Source organism: Anolis carolinensis, chromosome 1 (genome assembly GCF_035594765.1).
Source record: "Anolis carolinensis isolate JA03-04 chromosome 1, rAnoCar3.1.pri, whole genome shotgun sequence".
In the NCBI taxonomy this organism is placed as follows: Eukaryota; Metazoa; Chordata; class Lepidosauria; order Squamata; family Dactyloidae; genus Anolis; species Anolis carolinensis.
Window position 1 is genome coordinate 56,083,349 of NC_085841.1, and position 23,811 is coordinate 56,107,159.

Sequence of the window (23,811 nt, forward strand, 5' to 3'; positions counted from 1 at the left end):
CAGGGGACAGGCACAGTTAGGCCTCAGGCCTCTTCCACACTGCCTATAAGATACAGATTATCTGATTTTAACTGGATTATATGGCAGTGTAGACTCAAGGCCCTTCCACACAGCTATATTACCCATTTATAATCTTATATTATCTGCTTTGAACTGGATTATCTTGACTCCACACTGCCAGATAATCCACTTCAGTGTGCATTTTATACAGCTGTGTAGAAGGGGCCTCATATAATCCAGTTCTAAGCAGATAATATAAGATTATAAATATACAGTAGACTCTCACTTATCCAACATAAACAGGCCAGCAGAACGTTGGATAAGTGAATATGTTGGATAATAAGAAGGGATTCAGGAAAAGCCAATTAAACATCAAATTAGGTAATGATTATACAAATTAAGCACCAAACACCATGTTATACAACAAATTTGACAGAAAAAGTAGTTCAATGCTCAATAATGCTATGTTGTAATTACTGTATTTACAAATTTAGCACCAAAATATCACAATGAATTTAAAACATTGACTACAAAAACATTGACTACTAAAAGGCAGACTGCATTGGATAATCCAGAACACTGGATAAGCGAATGTTGGATAATAATAATAATAATAATAATAATAATAATAATAATAATAATAATAGTAATAATAATAAAACTTTATTTATATACCGCCCTATCTCCCGGATGGGACTCAGGGCGGTTTCCAATCATAAAAACAACACAAACATTATATAACAAACATAATAACACATTATTAAGCAAAGTAAAAATACAATTATAGAAATAAATAACACTTACATGACCTGATCAAGGGGACGGGAACCATAAACCCAATATATTAAAATGTATCATTTTAAGTTAGAGAAATCTTGTGCAATATATTCAGGCCCAGAAATCGGCGGTATTCCAATGTAATTACTGAAAAACCTGCCAACACCACCAGGTCTTCAGTTCCTTACGGAAATTGGATAATGTAGGGGATTGCCTGATCTCTTTTGGCAATGCAGTCCAGAGCCGGGGGGCCACTGCCGAGAAGGCTCGTTCCCTCGTCCCCACTAGCCGCACTTGAGACGGTGGTGGGAGCGCAAGAAGAGCCTTCCCGGATGATCTCAAGGTCCACACTGGCTCATAGGGGGAGATGCGATCACAGAGATAGGTAGGGCCTGAGCCGTGTAGGGCTTTATAGGTCAAAACCTGCACCTTGAATTGGGCCCGGCAGTTTATTGGCAGCCAGTGGACCTGCTTTAATAGGGGCATTGTGTGCTCCCTATAGCCGGTGAGATTCTACTGTAATATGAAATAATTACTGTGGTAATCCAGTCCAACCCAATTCTGCCATGGAGGACACAATCGAAGCACGCCCAACAGATGGCCACCCAGCCTCTTAATAATAATAATAACAACAACAACAACATCATCATACAATCCTAAGGTTTGGCGTGAACCCTAAGCATCATCCAGATCAACTTCCTTATATCATGCAGGAGGACACAATCCAACCACTCCTGACAGATGGCCATCCAATATCTGCACAATAATAATACACATCGAATCATAGCATCAGACAGTTAGGAGACACCCCTAAAGGCCATCCAGTCCAACCCAATTCTGCCATGCAGGACACAATCCAAGCACTCCCAACAGATGGCCACCCAGCCTCTCAATACTAATACTAATACTAATACTAATACTAATACTAACAACAACAACAACAACAACAACAACAACAACAACATACAATCCTAAGGTTTGGAGTGACCCCTAAGGATCATCCACATCAACTTCCTTCTACCATGTAGGAGGACACAATCCAAGCACTCCTGACAGATGGCCATCCAGCCTCTACATAATAATGATGATGAAGATGATGATGATGATGATGATAATAATAATAGAAGCATAGAATCCAAGAGTTTGGAGAGACCCCTAAGGGCCATCCAGCCCAACCCTTTCTACTATGCAGCAGGACACAATCCAAGCATTCACAACACATGGACAAGGTATAAATACTATACAATACTACACAGGGACATAGACCCCCTCTACCCTCACCACTTTCACAGTACACAAACAACCAAATGCATACTAAACATAAAGACAACCATACAACAGACATTCAATACCACCACTACCTCAACAAGTTCTCACCAACACCACCAGACAACGCCACAGCAATGCGTGACCGGGCACAGCTAGTATTTTATAAAAGTAAAGGTAAAGGTTTCCCCTGACATTAAGTCCAGTCATGTCTGACTCTGGGGGGTTGGTGCTCATCTCCATTTCTAAGCCGAAGAGCCGGCGTTGTCCGTAGAAACCTCCAAGGTCATGTGGCTGACATGACTGCATGGAGCACCGTTTTATATTTTATAATCTTGTCCATTTTTCTCAAATCCAAAATGTATCCTTTCTGCTTATTCTTGCCTCTTTGTATCATCTTTGACTCACCTTGCTGTTCCCTTGATGCTAAACCATCTTCCCGGGCTGCCTCCTGACCTTTTCCTTCCAACCAAACTATAAATTCCATAGCCCCACCCTTCTCTGAAGTCCAGGGTCTCACACTGTGTGTCTATCCTCCATTCCCTCAGACTCCTTGCATATGTTTCCCCATTCTCAAGGGTCTCAACAGGCTCCAGGGAGCCCTCATGTATCCAGAGTCTCACCTGACCTTCTGCCCTTTTCTACCCCTTATTTCTTCCCCATGAGAAACCCAGGGGAGATAGGAGCCCCTTGCAAGCCTCATGTGCCTGGTCTATGTGTAACCCCCATAACCTGTGGGGATTGGATCTCCAATGCATCCCCCCCCCCCCCCGTAACCGTAGGTTCCTTGTGTTTATATGTATAATCTTGTCTATAATTTTATCTTCATATGAGTTTATAGGAGAAGCCACCAGTTCAATCTTGTGGTGACCTTTTGCCTACATTTTCCTGCCCTGGAAAAACAAGTCAACAGTCTTTCTGGGCTTCATTTGCATTTAATCAAAGACTCAATCACTTGCATATGACTCATAGACTCGGCTGAAAGGGGGTTACAGGACCCATTGAAGGGACCGCCAGCTCTCTGAATGGACACACAAAAGCTGCTTTTTCTGTTGCCAGTTCCCCCAAAGGGTTAGCTATGTCCCGCTTCCAAAGACAATACCATTCCCATTTGTCATTGACTCATTTATGGACAATGTTTCTCTGCCATGGCCAAACCAGGAAAACAATGCAGGAGGTGTTGGAAAGCAATCACCTACATATCTTTATCAATAAAGATTTTTCAGGCCTTGTAAGATCCTTTGTTATTGCAGCCTGGGACCCTCATAACCCAATCATAGGATCATTACAGCACCAATGTTTTCTGGAATGCTGGCCCATCTCCTGTCATTGGGCAGAGGGAAATGTGCATCAAGAGTGAGGCGTGCTCTCCCATTGGCTGGCAGGGGTCGAGCTCCCGCCTTCACCGGGAACCTCCAAATGAGGCACTCCAATCTCCCCTAAATTTTATGTGTGTGCTTGAGATGACATGAGCAGTAACATGTTACCAGGCATATTAGCAGCATTGTCATCCTGGTACTGTATTCCACTGTTCTGTGGGTTCTGAAACTCTTTCAGCCACAGAGCCCCTATTAAAGCAATAGTTTCTCATAGAACCCCAAGAAATGTTTACATATTATATTAACCCCAGGGGCCATCCAGTTGAACATCCTTCTGCCAAGCAGAAAAAAGTACAATCTAAGCACCCCCTGAGCAATGAGAGTAAAATAGGGTTTTGGAAGCAAGGAAGGCAAGGGAGGAAAGATCTGGACAGTGAGGAAAGGGAGGAAAAAAGGCTTTTGCAGGAGATGGAAAAGGGCTTTTGGCAGCAAGGGGGCGGAAGGAGAAAGGCATTTGGGGCTGAGGGAGGTGGGGGTAGGGGAGGAGCAGGAAAGAGGTGGGAAAGCTTGGAGAGTGAGGAGGAGGAAGGAGGAGGAAGAAATCGTGGAGCCCCTCAGTATGCTTCATGGAGCCCCAAGGGCTCCCCAGAGCACAGTTCGAGAACCACTGTACTGTTCAATTAAATGCTGTGATTACACTTTAATTTGCTATGGCATCAGCATTTGCAAGGCCGATTATCCTTTTTATGAAGTAGAGTCTCACTTATCCAAGCTCTGCTTATCCAAGGTTCTGTATTATCCAACGCAGTTTGCCTTTTAGTAGTCAATGTTTTTGTAGTCTTTTTTTTAATAAATTGGGAAATTTTGCTGCTAAATTCATAAATACAGTAATTATTACATAACGTTATCATGTACTGAACTGCTTTTTCTATCCATTTGTTGTAAAGCATGATGTTTTGGTGCTTAATTTGTAAAATCATAACATAATTTGATGTTTAATAGGCTTTTCCTTAATCCCTCCTTATTATCCAACATTTTCCAATGTTCTGCCAGCCCGTTTTTATTGGATAAGTGAGACTCTACTGTACAATTGAAGCATCTTCTGCACAGTCCACTGTAACATTGCAAAACATATTTGTGCCAATGTCTAAAATAGTTCAGAAAACTTTTACTGTTGCCAAATTTATCATGACCCCAACTTTGAGCGAAGGCGATTTTAAGGAGTGTAAGCGATTTTTAAAAACATGAAACAACTGTAGTGTGATATGAAATAAATACTACTGTAACTTATTGCGTACACTCATAAGTGAAGTAAATGCTAATTTCAGCTAGAGGTCAGAGAAAATAAACATAATAAGTGGACTTTTTTTTTACAGGTCAAGCTCACAGATTGAAAATCTCTCAATGAACCCCTGATCTGCACTGTGGAAATAATGCAACTTGATGTAGCTTAATGCTATGGAATCGTGGAAATGTAGTTTTGCAATGTCTTTAGCCTTTTTTTTTTTTTTACCAAAGAGTATTGGTGAATCATTAAACTACAAATCCCAGGACTCCATAGCATTGTGCCGTGGCAGTTAAAAAGGTGTCAAACTATATCTTTTCTACAGTGTAGATAGATACACTATAGGGAAGTGATAGATCTATGTAAATGTTGTGGCATTTCACAGACCAACAGCTTTTCTTTATCATCAGTTTTGTGGACTCCAACTGATTTCTTCAGACCACATGAAGTATAGACTCATTGGTAAATGTTTGTACCGATTTGGAGGGTGTGACTAGGGAAAAGATACCATGATCATTGAACAATCATTGCAGACTGAAAAGACGACCCAGTACCGATAAACAGATTAACACATGAATAGTGACAGAAAAGTCTGTTCAGTTTAAAAGAAATCAACTTCAGCCCCAGGATGAACTCTAGTGGATGTGAAAAATCCAAAATCTATAAAACAGTGAAACCTTTGCTGGGCAATCAAAACACACAAAATACAATGTATGCACTTTCGAAGCTTCACTGGCTTTGTCATCAGGCGAAGATGTTAAAAATCATACAGAAAAAAAAGTTACAATGTCAGAATGCTTTGTCTTAGATGTAACTTCTGTTGTTAGGTAAGATGGTCTGGTAGGGATCACAATGCCTCCTTCGCCATATGGAACAAGGATAAAGGACAATAAAAAAGGCTATACAATTTAAAATTCTTAGCAGCAGGGGTCACATAACAATCTCTAGTGGAAGTGTAATAGAAATTAGATGGCCAGAAGGGATGGAAATGCAGAAAGCTGGATGGGTGGTACAAATGACTTTTCAGAGAGCCCTCTTACCTTTGTGAATCTGTAATTGGGAAAAGGGACTATAAAAATGGTTTAGACTGGTTTTGCAAGTTTTGTTGGCATGCTCCAGAAAACACTTTATCTGTTTTATATGGGGAGAGTGAATCCACCACAAAGTACAAAGAAAATAATACTGTGCAAAGCAAATCCCTCCAAGTAGGGATGCATTTTATCCAGGGGCTAAAATGTGCACAGATAAGGATTAAGTATCTGGGTGTGTTGTGTGCCTTCAAGTGGTTTCCATTTTATGGTGATCCTACAGATTTGTTGAGAGGATTTGCTATTGCCTTCCCCTGAGGCTGAATGTGATTTGCTCAAAGTCACCCAGGGAGTTTGCACGGCCGAGCAGGATTGGAAACCTGGCCTCATGGGGCCCTAGTGTAGTATTCACACTGCACCGGCTCTCTAGGAAACATTTATTCCCATCCCTGTTAATTCCACCTTTTCCATGTTACTGTTAGCTCCAAGGGATCAAACATCCTGGATGACACCATTTCCACTACCACCTCCTTGTTCAAAATGTGATACCCATGAAAGCAAGCAATGCGTGTGCTGTTCCTGTTTATTCTGCTGAGCAGCCACAAGAAAGTGGCAGAGGAGGGAGAGAAGGCGCGTGTGCTATTACTGCTATGCATTTTGTTGTTTTGTGCCTTCATGTCACTTCAAACCTATGATGATTATAAGGCAATCCTATTACAGAGTTTTCTTGGCAAGATTTGTCCAGAAACATTTGTCTTTGCTGAAGCCGACCTTTACTTGTTGCAACATTATTTCTGCTAGTGTTACCACTTCTAAAGCACATAAGATAATTTGCTGCCACCACACAGATGGTTACTCTTAATTTTTTTTATTGGTGGCACTCTCTAGAACACTCACTGAAAAATTACTGATTAATTTCCATCCAAGATCATCCCTCACTTGAACATCCTATGTTGTCTTGGACATACCTCCCTTCAGCCCAGCTCTAGATTAAAAATGTTGTTGTTATTGTTGTTGTTGTTATTTACACTCTCCTTTTTTGTCACCAAAGGAGACTCAAAGCGGCTTAACATAAAAGCATTTAAATATAATTTAAAATCTACAAATATAAAGCATTAAAACAGAATTAAATATGAGTGGTACTAAAAAATTAACAGTTGAAATACATAAAAACTAATTAAAAACACAGTCAAAGCTAAAATCACAGCACCCTCTTGATTTGAAAACATTCTTCTTTAAAAGCCTCCTTGAATATGTGTTGTCGAAGGCTTTCATGGCCGGGATCACAGAGTTGTTGTATGTTTTCTGGGCTATATGGCCATGTTCCAGAAGTATTCTCTCCTGACATTTCGCCCACATCTATGGCAGGCATCCTCAGAGGTTGTGAGGTAACACCTCAGGGCCCGGGCAGGTTCATACAAGGAGATGTGGATAGCAAAATAGACTGGACCCGAGCCATCTAGGGCTTTAAAGGTCATAACCAGAAGTTTGAATTGTTCCCGGTAACCGACTGGCAGCCAGTGGAGCTGCTGCAACAGGGGGGTTGTCCACACCCTATAGCCAGCCCCAGTGAGCAACCTGGCTGCAGCTCTTTGGACCAGCTGAAGTTTCCATGCACTCTTCAGAGTCAGCCCCACATAGAACACGTTACAGTATTCCAGACGAGATGTAACTAAGGCATATACCACCGTGACCAAATCTGGCTCCTCAAGAAATGGGTGCAGTTGGTACACAAGTTTTAATTGTACAAAGGCCCTCCTGGCCACTGCAGAAAGCTGGGCCACCAGGTTCAACTCTGAATCGAGGAATATCCCCAAACTCCTAATCTGTGTCTTCGGGGGAGTGTGACCCCCATCAAGCACAGGCTGGATCCCTGTTCCCTGATCTGCCTTCCAACAGACCAGGAATACCTCTGTCTTGTCTGGATTAAGTTTCAATTTGTTTGCCCTCATCTAGTCCATTACTGATGACAGACACTGGTTTAAGGTCAGCTGTTACCAACAGTGCTATGGATTTTGAAGAGGCATGAATAGAGGGTGAAGGGGAGAAATGTGTCAAGAGGAAGGGAAATCCTTGTTGGGACCGCCTTCCATCTGGAAATCTGGGTCCTCATTGTGAAAAACCATACAGATTCAGAATAGGTCTCCAAAGTCACTTAAAGACCCACCACCAAGACTCTAGCCTTGGAAGACAATCAGTCTCGGCCATGAGTGATAGCATATGATAAGTTTAACTTCATTATATAGCAGTATACATAAGGCCTGGATGAGGACAGAACTGAATAATTTCACATACTAGATGTCTATGTTGGACCTAGGGAACAGTTCAACACTAGACAAGAGGCCCAGGCCCATCAGAGTTGGCCAGGAATGATCATAGATCAAGCCTGGTCTCTGCTAATTTGGTCCAGCCCTTCCCAGAGATCATCTCCACAATCATCGTTTTGCCATTTGACCCGATAGCAACCCTCGCATTACACCTCTTCCATCCTTCATTTGTGGTAGTAACAATACCCCTGACGCTTAAGCATTCTGAGAGCTTGTGCTACTCACAATGCAAGAAGCTAGAGAGAGGAGGGTTCATCATCCAAGTTCCCTGTTCCTTCTTCTAAGTTGCCATGATGAGGGTAGCTGAATCCAAATTGCACTAGAGTAGCAAAATACAGTAGATCCTTATCTAATGCTTCCTAGCCAGAAATTAAAATAAAACAAAATAAATCCCATGGCGGTGACAAAACCTTAACTGAAGAGTATTAGTGATAAAGTGATCCCCAAAGGAAAGAGAGATGTGTGCTTGACCAACCAGTAATTGCAACAGGGCTTCTGTGGCTTGGTCTGTGAATAAAACAGTGCTGGACAGGGCCGTAGCCAGAAAAAAGTTTTTGGGGAGGGTTGAAACTTTTTTTTTTAGCAAATCATGAGGACTAGTTCGATAACACAACAACAACATTTTTATTACAGTCCAAAGACCCTTATTGCTCCATAAAAGGTATAAGATACAGGGTATGCAAGGTTAGTAAGGCCAAAAATAGCCAAAACTGATTAAAACCAGGATGGGTGGAATTAACAGCAGATAAAACTGATAAAACCAGGATTAAAACTTATAACCAGCATTTAAGATAGCAATGACCTAGGTAAAAGACTACAAAGTGTAACAGGCATGTTTCATCGTGCCATAACATAAAATACTTTAAATTATATAGTTTCAAGTATATTTTATATAGACTCATTAAATTAAATTTCTATTTTAGTTACAAAGTTTCAAGTTTTAAAATAACTGAAAATGATGGTTAATTGATCATTTATAGTTACAAAAGAATGCCATAACATTTGTTAGAAACACTTGAAAACTGTGTCAATACACTTTGACAGAAATTAGGCTCTATTGATAAACTTCAGTGGACACTCAAGAGTGCAAGTCCAGTCAGTCTTTTTTGCCTCATTGTGCTTCTTGTGTATGTTTTCAAACATTTAAGGGTTGAAAACCTTTCATTTATAGCTGTTGACACTGGCAATGTTGCAGAAATCTGAAGAAGTTTCTTCACATTCGGAAAAAAAACTGTCCATCACAGACAAGATCTGCTTCCAGTGCATTTGATTATTTTTCTGCAATTGCAATCTTTTTCCATTTTCTACACCACATGTCAAATTCTTCCATCAGTGTGTCAGAATCTTGAAGGAATTCATTGTAAAGTTCTGTACACTTGTTCAAATTGAGTTTTAAATGCCCACAATTAATAGGAACACTTGCAGTTCCTGAACTACTTCCCTGTGCTTTGTAAACCTTTCTTGAAGCTGACTGCAGAAAAAGTCCAGAAATGGGATGTACACATTTAGTCTATAATATTCCATTGGTGTTGGTGAAGTCTGCCTTGAACAGATGCGAGGAATCCTCACTTCTCCACCCATAGACTCCACCACTGATCTTGCTGTGTCAAAGATCTCATGAAATTCCTTCACAGATTCTGTGTGCATCTCCCTGGCTTTTTCTAAGAGACGTCAACATGTTTCAGGCTACCAAAAATGTCCACATCTACTCTTTGTAATGTTTTGCTAAGCTGAAGGGATGATGACAGAAGCTTTCTTAGGATGTGTATGGTTACTACAAATCCAGCATTCAATACAGTAAAAAGAAGTTGTGCAGCTTGGGAAGAAGTCTCACTGTTGTATAGAGGGCTCTCTTTTAGTTCTTCAAGTGTTCTTACCACACACTGCACAGTTCAACAAAACGTAAAACTGCATCATGTCAGGAAGAGTCCTTTATATTTTTCTTCAACAGTTCCAGTCTGATGGATGATGCTCTGAAGAAATTGCACACAGATGATATTGTTCCTTGACAGTTTCTGACAGCTGGAATGCTGCAAGCCTTTGCTAAAGCTAGATTTAGTGAGTGAGCACTGCAGTGGATGTAGACAGCCTTTGGATACTTTTCCAATATAATTGCCTGTGCTCCACTAATATGACCACTCATATTAGCAGCTCCATCATAACCCTGTCCACACAAATATTGCAAGTTCAACCCAATTTTTTCCAGTGTTTTCAAAATGATGTCTGCAAGTCCTCCACCTGTCATACCATGTATCTTCACAAAGCCTATAAAGTCTTCTCTTATTCCTCCAACTTTGACATCAATATACCTTACCAAGAGTAATAACTGTTCGGAGGTACTCACATTCAAAGTTTCATCTGCCAAAATAGAGAAACACTGTGATGCATTGCATCTTTCAGCAATTGTTTGGACTAGCTTGTCACCACAAATGTTTATTAGTTCATTTTTTTATTTGAGGACTAGTATATTGGGCATTCATAGCTGCAGTTTTGAGATGAATTTTCATGTCAGTGTCTCCTGATCTGGCATGAGATCTCAACAAGGCCCTGAAATTACCATCATTGTGCAAAGGTTCTTCAAGGGTAATAGGTCCTGAATCTTTGCTCCCTCTTAAAGCCAGTTCTTGTCGGCCACAAGAACAATAGTTTGCACAATTGGCAGAAGTTTCTTACTGTTTTCTTCTGCTTTATGAAGTCTAGGGTCTAATAATGGCACAGCTTCTTGTCTTTGCTCCTGTTCCATGGTTTCTTTGGCAGGCCTTGGATTAGATGAACCAGTGGTAGACACCTTTGTTTCCACTATTTCCTCAGTTTTCACCTGCAGTTCAGCTGTACATGTTCTGGGATCTTCATCAGTACCATCTGCTGCAATGGTTCTCAAGCTGCTGTCTTCTTGGTTTTCATTATTTGGCTCTTTCTTTTTTGCCATGAACTCAAAAATGCTCAGTTGCTTTGATAGAAGTTTAGGCATCTTCTTGAGTCAGGTGGATGACAGGAAACACTAATAGCAGCTAACAGGGCTTTAAGTTTCAGAACAGTAACTCAAGTTAGCAGACAAATTGCACAGTAAGAAATAATCCACAGCTGCTTTGAAGAAGGTAGAAGAGAGCTCTGAAAGGGGGAAAAGCAGGAGAGCATTGATGTGACTGTTTCGTGTGTTTTTATAATATTTCAAAAACTATTAAGGATAATTACATGGGTAAAAATAAAGGAAACTACATAATCAAATCTATGACTGTGTTCACATTTCAGAAAACATGTTGATTAGAATAAGAGATACATCATTTTGAAATATCGTTTATACACATACACACACTTCAAATTGGCATATCTAAAAATCAAGATCAATGACCCATACATATTATCAAGTTTTTTGAAACTACATAAAATACATTTAATCTGGTACCTAATTATTCAGAAATTACTTGGTAGTTTAGGAGAAATGAAAATATAAACTTTTAAAGCAAGCACAAATTATCATAGTTGTTATATACCTGGAAACATTGTAAATTATATTTGAACTTCAGTTTTTCTTATGGAGTTTTTTTGGGATTACAGTCCCCCCAAATGGATGAGGCTTGGCATAAGACAAAACCACAGCCCTGAAAGACACTGCCAGGATATTCACCACAATGAATCTAAGTTATATAATGAAGATTTATATTTAATCTGAGTGTATGTGTCTTACTCTATGGCTGAGAGATATGCTTAATTTTTGTGCCTTTCAGGGGTTGAGATTATGTGCCTGAGCAAGCAAGGCCTGATAACTCCTCTCAAACACTGTAGAAAATGGCACCCCCTGAGCCAGCAAAACAAACAGCCTCTTGAGGTGAACAAACATGAGGTGAAAATACAGGCCTGAAGGCCACAGCCAGCATACCCAGTACCCACCCAAACCAGAGAATTGGCCACATAATGAAGATTTATGCTTCCAATGGTGTGTCTGTGCCTTGCCTTGAAGCCAAGAGAGTATGACTGCATGGCTTCCAGAACAGACCAGATCTGATGCCTTCTAGTTTGTTAGGCCATGAGCTTGACCAGGCAGAACCTGGAGGGCCTCTCTCTCTCAGATACAGAAGACCACGTGATGTAGCGCCCTTCAGAAGGGCCCCAGCCTAAGGCAGACACCAACAGCCCAAAGGCATGAGGTCTGAAAAAAATGGAGACCTCCAAATGAAGGCTTCCTAATATAATGGCAAAGGCTAGAAAGCTGAATGCGAGGCCTAGAACACAGTTGGAGCCTCCCAATATTTCCCATTATATTTAAAGCCTAACATGAGGCCTGAAACAAAATAGACCCCCTGCCCTCAAATATAGCTGCAAGAGCTTAAAGCTTAACATGAGGGTAAAGCTTAACTCCTAACACGAGGCATGCAATAAAATGTAGGCCTCAGTATGTGATGACACAGTTAATGTGTGGAATTGCCTGTGCCTTCTTGGGGCTGAGAGTGTGAGATTCCTTCCAGACAGCAATTCATTAAGCATTATTTGCTTTGCTGCTGGGAAATCCCTGCCAATAAAGGCCAAGGGCAGAAACTGCCCAAAGTGTAGGGTGACTCCCTGAGGCAAAGGCATGGCAATGAGAACCCTGTTATTCTCTGGAAAAGGGGATGGGGGGGGAGCAAAGAGGGAAAGGCATAATTTCCCATTAGAAACCTCACCTGCCTCTTAGCTCATGCTGAAGAAAAGAGCACAGCAGGGGGCAGAGCAGCCTTCAATAGCCTGCAGCTCCGCCCCTGTCAGCCACCTCCACAAAGTCTGGCCTCCTTAATGAGAGCATTCAACACCCCCCCCCCCCAACTTGGTTGCTTCACTACATCGGCTATTGCTTAATTTTTTGCGTCTCATAGACTTAGCCTGGGGATTTGATTAACCAGTTAAAAGCCATGAGTAAGCCAGGTTTTTTTTAACCTGAAAATTTTCGGGGGGGGGGGGTAGTTGAACCCCTAAAACCCTCCCTGGCTACAGGCCTGGTGCTGGAGCACCTTCTCTCTTATACTATCAGCTCAATGCCGAGTACACCTCTGCACTTGTGGCTTAACTATGTTTCATGGAGACCACAAGGTACAGGAACTGATGGATGAAGTTATTGCTCCACGCAGCCCACCCTGTTATTTGAGAGATGGCTCGTCGAGGACACCAACCTCTGTGCCATCCACGCCAAGCGCGTCACTATCATGCTCAAGGATATCCAGTTCGCCCGACGCATCTGAGAGGAGAGGGCTTAAGGGTCAGTCTTTTGAACCCACTCCTCGTCTGAAAAGTATAAGTATCAGCGATAACATCATATGGCTTGGTATTCATTTGCATCATAGCTTAAATTATTTCAGTGGCAATGTGGATTGTGTGTGCACATATGTGTACATCTGTGTGTAAGCCAGGAGTGGGAAACTAGGTGATCCATTAGCCCTTGGTATGCCATGCTCCACCTTCCATTGCAACCCCTACCTATAGAGGGCATGGGGGCATTTTATCATGTTTTTAGGTCTTTTGAATGACAGGAAATGGAAATAATTTTCTGTTCACTTCTTTTTTGTAAAAAAAAAAAAGAGGGGCCTAAATTGATCCAAACAGGTATAGAATCATAGAATAATAGAGTTGGAAGAGACCTCATGGGCCATCCAGTCCAACCCCCTGCCAAGAAGCAGGAAATCGCATTCAAAATACCCCCGACAGATGGCCATCCAGCCTCTGCTTAAAAGCCTCCAAAGAAAGAGCCTCCACCACAGTCCGGGGGAGAGAGTTCCACTGCCGAACAGCTCTCACAATCAGGAAGTTCTTCCTGATGTTCAGGTGGAATCTCTTTCCTGTAGTTTGAAGCCATTGTTCCGTGTCCTAGTCTGCAGGGCAGCAGAAAACAAGCTTGCTCCCTCCTCCCTATGACTTCCTTTCGCATATTTATACAGGGCTGTCATGTCTCCTCTCAGCCTCCTCTTCTTCAGGCTAAACATGCCCAGCTCTTCCAGCCGCTCTGTCAGGACTCAGACGCCTCTTAAGTAGTACCAGTAGTACCATTACTGCCCCTGGCCCAACTACGACACGCTCCTCATGGGGCTTGTTCTCTAGACTCTTGATCATTTTAGTCCCCCTCCTCTGGACACATTCCAGCTTTTCAACATCTCCAATTGTGGTGCCCAGAATTGGACATAGTATTCCAGGTGTGGTCTGACCAAGGAAGAATAGAGGGATAGCATGACTTCCCTGGATCTAGACACTATACTCTTATTGATGCAGACCATAATCCTATTGCCTTTTTTAGCCGCCGCATCACATTGTTGGCTCTTGTTTAACTTGTTGTCCAAGAGGACTCCAAGGTCTTTTTCACACGTACTGCTGTTGAGTCAGGCCTCCCCCATTCTGTATCTTTGCATTTCATTTTTTCTGCCTGTGAAATATCTTGCATTTGTCCCTGTTGAACTTTATTTTGTTAGTTTCTACCCATCTCTCTAGTCTGTTAAGATCATTTTGAATTCTGCTCCTGTCTTCTAGAGTGTTGGCTATCTCTCCTAATTTGGTGTTGTCTGCAAACTTGATGATCGTGCCTTCTAACCCTTCATCTAAGTTGTTAATAAAGATGTGGAACAGAACCGGGCCCAGGACAGAACCCTGCAGCACTCCACTCGTGACTTCTTTCCAAGATGAAGACGATGCATTGGTGAGCACCCTTTGGATTTGTTCGCTTAGCCAATTACAGATCCACCTAACTAGTTTTGCCTAGCCCACATTTTACTAGTTTGTTTGCCAGAAAGTCATGGGGGACTTTGTCGAAGGCCTTACTGAAATCCAGATATGCTACATCCACGGCGTTCCCTGTATCGACCCAGCTTGTAACTATCAAAAAAGAGTTCAGATTAGTCTGGCATGACTTGTTTTTGGTATACCCGTTGATTATTAGTGATGATCTCATTTGTTTCTAAGTGTTCGCAGACCACTTCCTTAATGATCTTTTCTAGAATCTTGCCTGGTATCGATGTGAGGCTGACCAGGGTAATTGTTTGGGGCATTCTTTTTCCCCTTCTTGGAGATAGGGACCACATTCGTGTTGCCAGGTGAGAGTATAGCGGAATCAGTAGCATCCAGATAACACCATGTGCAAAAGACTCAGACCAGGGAGAGGAATTAAAATGAACAAAGGAAACTTTACTCTTGCTTGTAGAGTTGAAATATAAAACAGTTCTGCAATCATACAATGTCCATGTAGTTGCATAAGAACAATAACCTAATCAATCAGCACCAATATATATACAGCATAGCATATTAATCAGCTACTTAACCGTAGCTATTAGAGAGCCTTCTTTTTCCTGTGCTCTCCCAGCAAGCTCAAATCCCAACTGTCTTTCTCAGCCACCTGCCAGAAACAGATACATTGTTTTAGGCGTGGCCTTGCCTCTGCAAAAAGAGCTCTTCTGCAAAGTTCCCTTGCAAACTAACTTTTGCAAGGATTTCTTTACACACACACACACACACACACATAGCAATTTGGCGCAATAATTCGCTCTCCTCCAATCTGCTGGGACTTCTCCCGTTCTCCAAGCGCTCTCAAAGATGATTGCTAGTGGTTCTGAAATAACTTCAGCTAGTTCCTTCAATACTCTTGGATGTAGTTGATCTGGCCCTGGGGACTTGAATTCATTTAGAGTGGCCAGGTATTCCTGGACAACTTGTTTCCCTATTTGGAGTTGGATTTCCCCTAATCCTTCGTCCATTCCATGTTGCTGAGGACGACTTTGTTCTTGTGAGAAGACCGAGGCAAAGAAGGCATTAAGTAGTTCTGCCCTTTCCCTGTCCCTTGTCACCATCAGCCCATCTTCTTCTTGCAGAGGTCCTGTCGCCTCCTTGTTCTTCCTTTTTCTACCAATGTAAGCAAAAAAAGAGAAGGTTGCTTACCTGTAACTGTGTTTCTCCGAGTGGTCACCTCAGCCTATGCTGACAGCTTACGGAATCTTCTAGAGCTTTCTAGCACATTTCTGACAGAAGTCCCGCCCACTCTCCCCTTGATGTATATATAGCCAATGTGAGGGGCTGCCGCCTCAGTTCTATACTGTGACAGCAGCAAGGTAAGAGGCATGAGAACAGCGGGGAGGATGGGTGGGGATGTGCGAATTTCACATCGTGACTACTCGGAGACACACAGTTACAAGTAAGCAACCTTCTCTTTCTCCATCGTGGTCAACTGTGAAATACGCACATATGGTAGATTAGCGAGCTATTAACCTTGGTTGATGGGCGTCATGCCACCAAAGAAAAGAGTATTGCTCTCCTGAATTCAGCATCCTTCCAAGAAGCCGCATCGACCTTATAGTGCCTGAGAAAGGTCGATGGAGTGGACCACGCAGCTGCACGGCAAACAGAATCCAAAGACATGCCCCTCATGAAGGCTGTAGAGGTAGACATGGAACTTGTGGAGTGGCCTCTCATGTGTTCTGGTAACTCCTGGCCAGCTGACTTACATGCATGATGAATTGTAGCAACAATCCAGGACAATAGCCGCTGAGTAGAGACAGGTGCACCCCTAGCATCTTTGCGCTACTTTAGAAAAATTCTTAGAGACTTACGAAATTCAGATGTTCTATTAATGTAAAAGGACAGCGCTCTACGCACATCCAACATGTGAAGGGTCTTTTCTAATGTAGAAGATGGGTTCTGGAAAAATGCTGGAAGAACTATTTCTTGAGAGGTATGGAACCTTGATGCTACCTTTGGAAGAAATGTGATAGGTTCAAAGGGAGGCTTGGGCAGGGACAAAAATACTAGCTCTAAACGCCAGGATGGGTGCAATTGATGGCCTCAGGTTCTTAAAACCTCGAAGAAAGAGAGCCACTAAAGGATCCGCAAAACAGGATGGAAGACCAACTTTCCTTCTATACCAAGATATCGTCACCAGATAACATTTCAACGACGAGAATGACAAACCTGCATCCGCAAGCTGACCTAAAAAGTCCAGAATTATAGCAAACGGGGGGTGGGGGTGGGGGTGGGGTGGGGTGTTCAGGTTGTACTCCTGGAAAACTGCATTTTTAGTTTTCAGTGGTGGCTCCTTGGCTGTGGAACACCATCCCCAGTAACTTCTGGCAGGCCCCAACTCTTTTGGGCTTTAGGAAGAACGTCAAGACATGGCTTTGTGCGCAAGCATTTAATGAGTAAGTACTATATTGACATGGTCTGAATTAAGGTATGTGTGCAAAGTCTTTTTGGAAGAATGAATGTAATTATATGCTTTTAAGTTTGAATAATGTATTTTATGGATTATTGTTAATGCTTTTAAATATGTTTTTTTTAATTAATTTTGTGTGGCATTGAATTTTGCCTGTTGTTGTAAGCCGTCCTGAGTCCCCTCGGGTGAGAAGGGCAGGGTAGAAATGTTGTAAATAAATAAATAAATAAATGGCTACATTCCAGTGATGGGAGTCATTCCACCAGGTTTCAGTGATGCCTATGACAACATAAGTGTGGTGTTGTGCTAAAAGTTGGAGTTTGTCTTGCTTATTCCCCATGCTCTGTGCATTAGTGTAAAGACATGTAAGCCCTTGAGACCTTCCCCCAAGTTGTTTATTTGGGATTATTGTGCTCTCAGTAAGTGGTCCTTGCTGTGTTTTTGCAGCCTTCCATTTAGCCTTTTATAATATAAAAGTATAATGCCAAAAACTCAGATCAGTCTTCATGGATCTCAAAATGTGCAAATCCATTAAAAACAGAAGTCAAAAATATCTTTATTTTGATTTTTTTCATCCTACTTCCTGCAATTTTTTTCGTTAATCCTCTTTTCATAGGTCCAAGGAGCCCCCAGTGGCACAGCGGGTTAAACCACTGAGCTGCTGAATTTGCTGACCGAAAGGTCGGTGGTTCGAATCTGGAGAGTGGGGTGAGCTCCCACTGTTAGCCCCAGCTTCTGCCAACCTAGCAGTTCAAAAACATGCAAATGTGAGTAGATCAATAGGCAGGAAGGTAACAGCGCTCATGCTGTCACATGACCTAGGAGGCATCTACGGACAACACCAGTTCTTCAGCTTAGAAACAGAGATGAACACCAACCCCCAGAGTCGGACATGACTAGACTTAATGTCAGGGGGAAACCTTTACCTTTACTTTAACATTTTTGTGATCCCAAGGCACTGTATCTAAAGTACCGACAGGCATGTGTGCATATATGTCAAAGGTTTCATGTACTCTGCCATATAATGCAGTTTCAGAATGGAGATTAACTGCACTGAACTAAATGATATGGCAGAATAAACTCATATGCAGTTCAATCAGTTCAATCTGCATTATATGAGTTTACACTGACCATTATAATGCAGTTCAAATTACTACTGACCCATTTAATTGTACTTTCTTAAGTACATTCCACATTAAAGATTTTGTCATTTTATTTCTCATATACCTTACAGAAACTCTTAAAATTAACAAAAAGGCAAGTATATATATTGTATGTTAAATACTGAAATGAAATACTATTGAAACAGGGTTTAATTATGTAGGCAACTGGATTGTCTTTTGGAGTTTTTGCAGGAAAATATTTATTTTCAGAATCAGTAAATTGCCTTAGACTTAAACAATATCAGTACATATAAAACTTAGATTATACAGTAGATTAGATAAAAATCTGACATGAAGTGCCAAAAACATTACCCCCCCCCCCCCACCCAAAATTCTACATGGCAAATTTGCCAGCCAATCCTATGCAGACTTAAGTGAACCAAATAGCAAGGATTTCAGTGTTTTTGCTGTTTGATGCATTGTACTGGGTTTTTCCCCCCAAACAGCACCATTCATCTTGACACCATTCCATATAGAAACTTTGTAAAGGTGTATAGAAGTTAACTCACTATCTGTCATTAGAATCCTATGCCTTGTTTTAACTCGTCTGTCACATTTTAGAGGAACCAAATGTGTAATACAGTAAGAAGCTTGAAAGAAGAATCTATAGTTAGGAAATGTAAGCCAAAAGGACACTAAAACACACAGCAACAAACAGGGGACATCAAGATGGAATTATGTAGTATCTCATGGAAAAATTAATTGATTGGGCTGCGAGAATTTAACGGAGAAGCATTTTATGCTTGCATTTAAAGAAGAACACCAAAAAATTATAATATTCCATAAAAGTGTTAGAAAGGGAAATGAATCAATGTTTTTTCCCAGCATGTGCTGCCTGTGAAAATTCTTGATCGAATGACATCAGAGGGTCAACATTGAGTGCCCGAAATGATTTTACGTATGTGAAGTAAGTGAAGAGCAGGACACTCAAAAGAAGAATCATTATTACGGTTATCCAGGCAGCAACCGGTAACCAGCGTGGTCTGAAAAACAACCCAAGCACAATATAATAATAATGTTAACAATAGCAACAATTGCAACAGTAATCATATTAAATCAATTAGTAAAAACAGAGCAAGTTTATAATACACACATCTCATTAGTAAATGCATAAAACAAATAAAGATACTGAAAGAGAGGAAGAGTGATTTTAGCTAGACCTATATTACCTATATATTTTTCCAGAGAAGTATCTGTGTTAGTTTATAATACAAAAATCGATAGTCCGATGACCCCTTAAAGCAGTGGTTCTCAACCTGTGGATCCCCAGGTGTTTTGGCTTACAACTCCCAGAAATCCCAGCCAGTTTACTAGTTGTTAGGATTTCTGGGAGTTGAAGGCCAAAACATCTGGGGACCCACAGGTTGAGAACCACTGCCTTAAAGGCTGCTACATTTATTAAAGCCTATGTCTTTACTAGTTATACTGTAGTTGTCACAATTAGCCAGTAGAAAGTATCGGGGAAGAAAACCATTAAATGGTGCAGTCAGATGGGGAGGAGGCAGGAGAAAAAGTCCAGATAGTGAGGAACCTTTCACTCGGGACTCCCTCAGCACATTTCATCCTTATCTGACAACCCCATTTACATTTTTAAAACATATACACAACTAGCTGTGCCTGGTCACGCAGTGCTGTGGCTTAGTCTGGTGGTGTTGGTCAGTCTACATTAGGTTGTATTTATGCTGTGACCTCCACCCTTCTTTATACTCACATTGGTAGTAGTATTTGAAGTATGTTACCTTCTTAAATTTTTGTGTTGATTGATAATTGCTTGAGATCCCTGTTGTCTTTGGTTTGTTGTTGATCATGATGTCTGATTCTGCTGAGTGCGGTTTATATTTTTATTGTGGTACAATAGTCTTTTTTTTTTTGCCTGTGTAGGTGTTTATTATTATTGTTGTTGTAGTGGTCATGAAGGTTGGATAAGTTAGATGCTACTGTATTGTTTTTTGGAGGCCCAGTGTAGCACTGACTGGCCTCTCAGCCTCAGTGCCTGGCTGCTTCTTGCCTGTGATAGTGTTGATTCTTATTGTTGTTGTTGTCATTGTTATTATTGTAATTGTGTTTTTTTTGGAGGCCAAGTGTGAATGTAGGGATTGGGGAGGTGGATGAGCACTGAATGGCCTTGTAGCCTCAGTGCATGGCTGATTCTTGCCTGTGTAGGTATTTATTATTAGTGGGTGAGTGGATGGATAGATGAGTGGATGGATAGATAGAGTGGGTGCTCTCCTTGTTTCCTTTATTCCTATGCTGTTCCCTTTCTCTGCTCCGATCCTGAGCTCGCTGATAAGAACACACTGGTCAGAAAGGAGGGTAAATATAACCAGATCAATGGTCTTTCCTCCCTTTTGCTCTTGGCCTTCCAGGCAAAGAGGGAGGGCTCTTGTCCTTGGCGTTCCTTCACTTCACTTCCCTTCCCTCCCACCTTCCTTCGTTCTATCCATGCCTGCGGAGCCATGGAACTGGGTCAGTGGGTTGGATGGTGGGGAAAGGGAGAAGGAAGAGGCCTCTAATTGAAATGCATGGACTCCATGCCATGGGGTGCTGGGATTTGTAGTTTGCATCCAGTCCAACACCTTCCTTTCTTTTTGTCATTGAGGAAGACCCCACCCAAACCTCTCAGACAGATGACCATCCGGTTTAGTTGTGTTGTTACAGTCACAATGCGTTGTTGTGAGTTTTGTGGGTCCGGATTGTGGTTTTGTGGTGTGGTTGTATTGTTACAACCGAGAGGGAAGGCATTTGCATTGTGTTGCCAAGTTTCATATTTCTGGGGCGTTTAGTTGTGTTGTTATAGTCACGATGCGTTGTTGTGAGTTTTGTTGGTCCGGATTGTGGTTTTGTGGTGTGGTTGTGTTGTTACAACCGGGAGGGAAGGCTTTTGTGTTGTGTTGCCAAGTTTTGTATTTCTGGGGCATTTAGTTGTGTTGTTATAGTCACGATGCATTGTTGTGAGTTTTGTGGGTTTGGTGTGGTTTTGTGGTGTGGTTGTGTTGCCAAGTTTCGTATTTCTGGGACGTTTAGTTTTGTTGTTATAGTCACTGTGCTAACATCTTTATCCTTTTATTTATATAGATAATCAGTGCATTGCACACTCATGTGGTTCCTGAGAATTATAACATATTTGTGGGTAGCTTAGAACCATTTTGTCATAGCTCCTGTCAACAGAAATGTCTCCTCTATTAGAGATGCAGCGATTTCATCTTTATTATGTGAGATGACAAATCCCACCAGTACATAGAATCATAGAATCATAGAATCGTAGAGTTGGAAGAGACCTCACAGGCCATCCAGTCCAACCCCCTGCAAGAAGCAGGAAGATCTCATTCAAAGCACCCCTGACAGATGGCCATCCAGCCTCTACTTAAAAGCCTCCAAAGAAGGAGCCTCCACCACAGTCCGGGGCAGAGAGTTTCACTGCCGAACAGCCCTCACAGTGAGGAAGTTCTTCCTGATGTTCAGGTGGAATCTCTTTTCCTGTAGTTTGAAGCCATTGTTCCGCATCCTAGTCTCCAGGGCAGCAGCAAACAAGCTTGCTCCCTCCTCCCTATCACTTCCCCTCACATATTTGTATATGGCTATCATGTCTCCTCTCAACCTTCTCTTCTGTAAGCTAAACATACCCAGCTCTTTAAGTCGCTCCTCATAGGGTTTGTTCTCCAGACCCTTGATCATTTTAGTCACCCTTCTCTGCATGCTTTCCAGCTTGTCAACATCTCCCTTCAACTGTGGTGCCCAGAACTGGACACAGTATTCCAGATGTGGCCTGACCAAGGCAGAATAGAGCGGTAGCATGACTTCCCTGGATCTAAACACTATACCCCTATTTATGCAGGCCAGAATCCCATTGGCTTTTTTCGCTGCTGCATGACATTGTAGGCTCATGTTTAACTTGTTGTCCACGAGGACTCCAAGATCTTTTTCACACGTACTGCTGTCGAGCCAGGCACCGTCCCCCATTCTGTATCTTTGCATTTCATTTTTTCTGCCAAAGTCTTGCATTTGTCCCTGTTGAACTTCATTTTGTTGACTAACTTGTCTGACAGAAGGTTGTGGGGGACCTTGTTGAAGGCCTTACTGAAATCCAGGTATGCTACATTCACGGCATTCCCTGCATCTACCCAGCTTGTAACTTTATCAAAAAAAAAAAAAAAGAGATCAGATTAGTCTGGCATGATTTGTTTTTGGTAAATCCGTATTGACTATTAGCAATGACCGCATTTGTTTCTAAGTGTTTGCAAACCACTTCCTTAATGATCATTTCCAGAATCTTGCCTGGTATCGACGTGAGGCTAACCGGATGGTAATTGCTCATCTCCATTTCTAAGCCGAACTGGAGTCCGTAGACTCCTCCACGGTCATGTGGCATGACTGCATGGAGCGCTGTTACCTTCCCGCTGAAGCAGTACCTATTCATCTACTCTTATTTGCATGTTTTTGAACTTTAGAGTTGACAGAAGCAGGGGCTAACAGTGGGGGCTCTCTCCGCTCCCCCAATTCAAACCTGCGACCTTTCAGTCCAGAAGTTCAGCAACTCAGCGCTTTAACACGCTGTGCCATCAGGGGATATTATTTCCTAAAGCTTGAGAATATACAATATTTCTGATTGTATTTTTTGTCTGTTGGAGGCAAGTATGAATGCTGCAATTAGGCAAAATGATTAGCATGTAATGGCCTTGAAGCTTTAAAGCCTGGCTGCTTTCTCCCTGAGTGATTTTTTTGTTGGGAGGTGTTAGCTGGCCCTGATTGTTTCTTTTCTGGAATTCCCTTGTTTTCAGAGTGGTGTTCTTTGCGATATTTTATGTGTTTCTACTGTCTGTGGCCCTCAGAAAATAGAGGATCTGCCAGACTTTAGTGATGGGAATACTTTGTTGGGAGGTGTTAGCTGGCCCTGATTGTTTCCTGTGTGGAATTCCCCTGTTTTCAGAGTGTTGTTCTTTAGAGTTCTGATTTTAGAGATTGTACTGTTCTGTTTTATTATACCACATTAATTTTTATATATTCTGATATTAGTGTTTTTGAATACTTGGAGCCAGATTATATTCATTTTCACGGTTCACAGCAATACAATAATAATAATAATAATAATAATAATAATAATAATAATAGTAATGATAGTAATAATAATGACTTTGGTAATACACACTGCTTCACTCCCTTCTCAGCTTCCTTTCTGGAAGAATCCTTTCTTGGGAGGTGTTAGCTGGCCCTGATTGTTTCCTTTGTGGAATTCCCAATTTCCCTGCTTTCAGAGTGTTGCTCTTTATTTACTGTCCTGGTTTTAGAGATTATATTGTTCTTTATTATTCTACCACAGTAATTATTTCATATTACAGTAGAATCTCACTTATCCAACATTCGCTTATCCAATGTTCTGGATTATCCAACGCAGTCTACCTTTTAGTAGTAAATGTTTTTGAATTTATTTTATTTTATTTCCATCATTTCTATGCCGCCCTTCTCACCTGAAGGGACTCAGGGCGGCTCACAAT

The 23,811-nt window shown here is 41.7% G+C and overlaps 1 protein-coding gene across 2 annotated transcripts in view; it reads right to left on the bottom strand.

Annotated features, from left to right (window-relative positions):
* Positions 1-18,500: 18,500 nt before the first annotated feature.
* Positions 18,501-23,811, bottom strand: part of catspere (catsper channel auxiliary subunit epsilon) — a 162,149-nt gene continuing 156,838 nt past the window's right edge. For both annotated transcript variants that reach the window (XM_062974766.1, XM_062974774.1), the window contains one exon: positions 18,501-19,302. In XM_062974766.1, the coding sequence (XP_062830836.1) occupies positions 19,128-19,302 (175 nt within the window). In that variant the 3' untranslated portion in view covers positions 18,501-19,127. The remainder of the gene's footprint in view (positions 19,303-23,811) is intronic.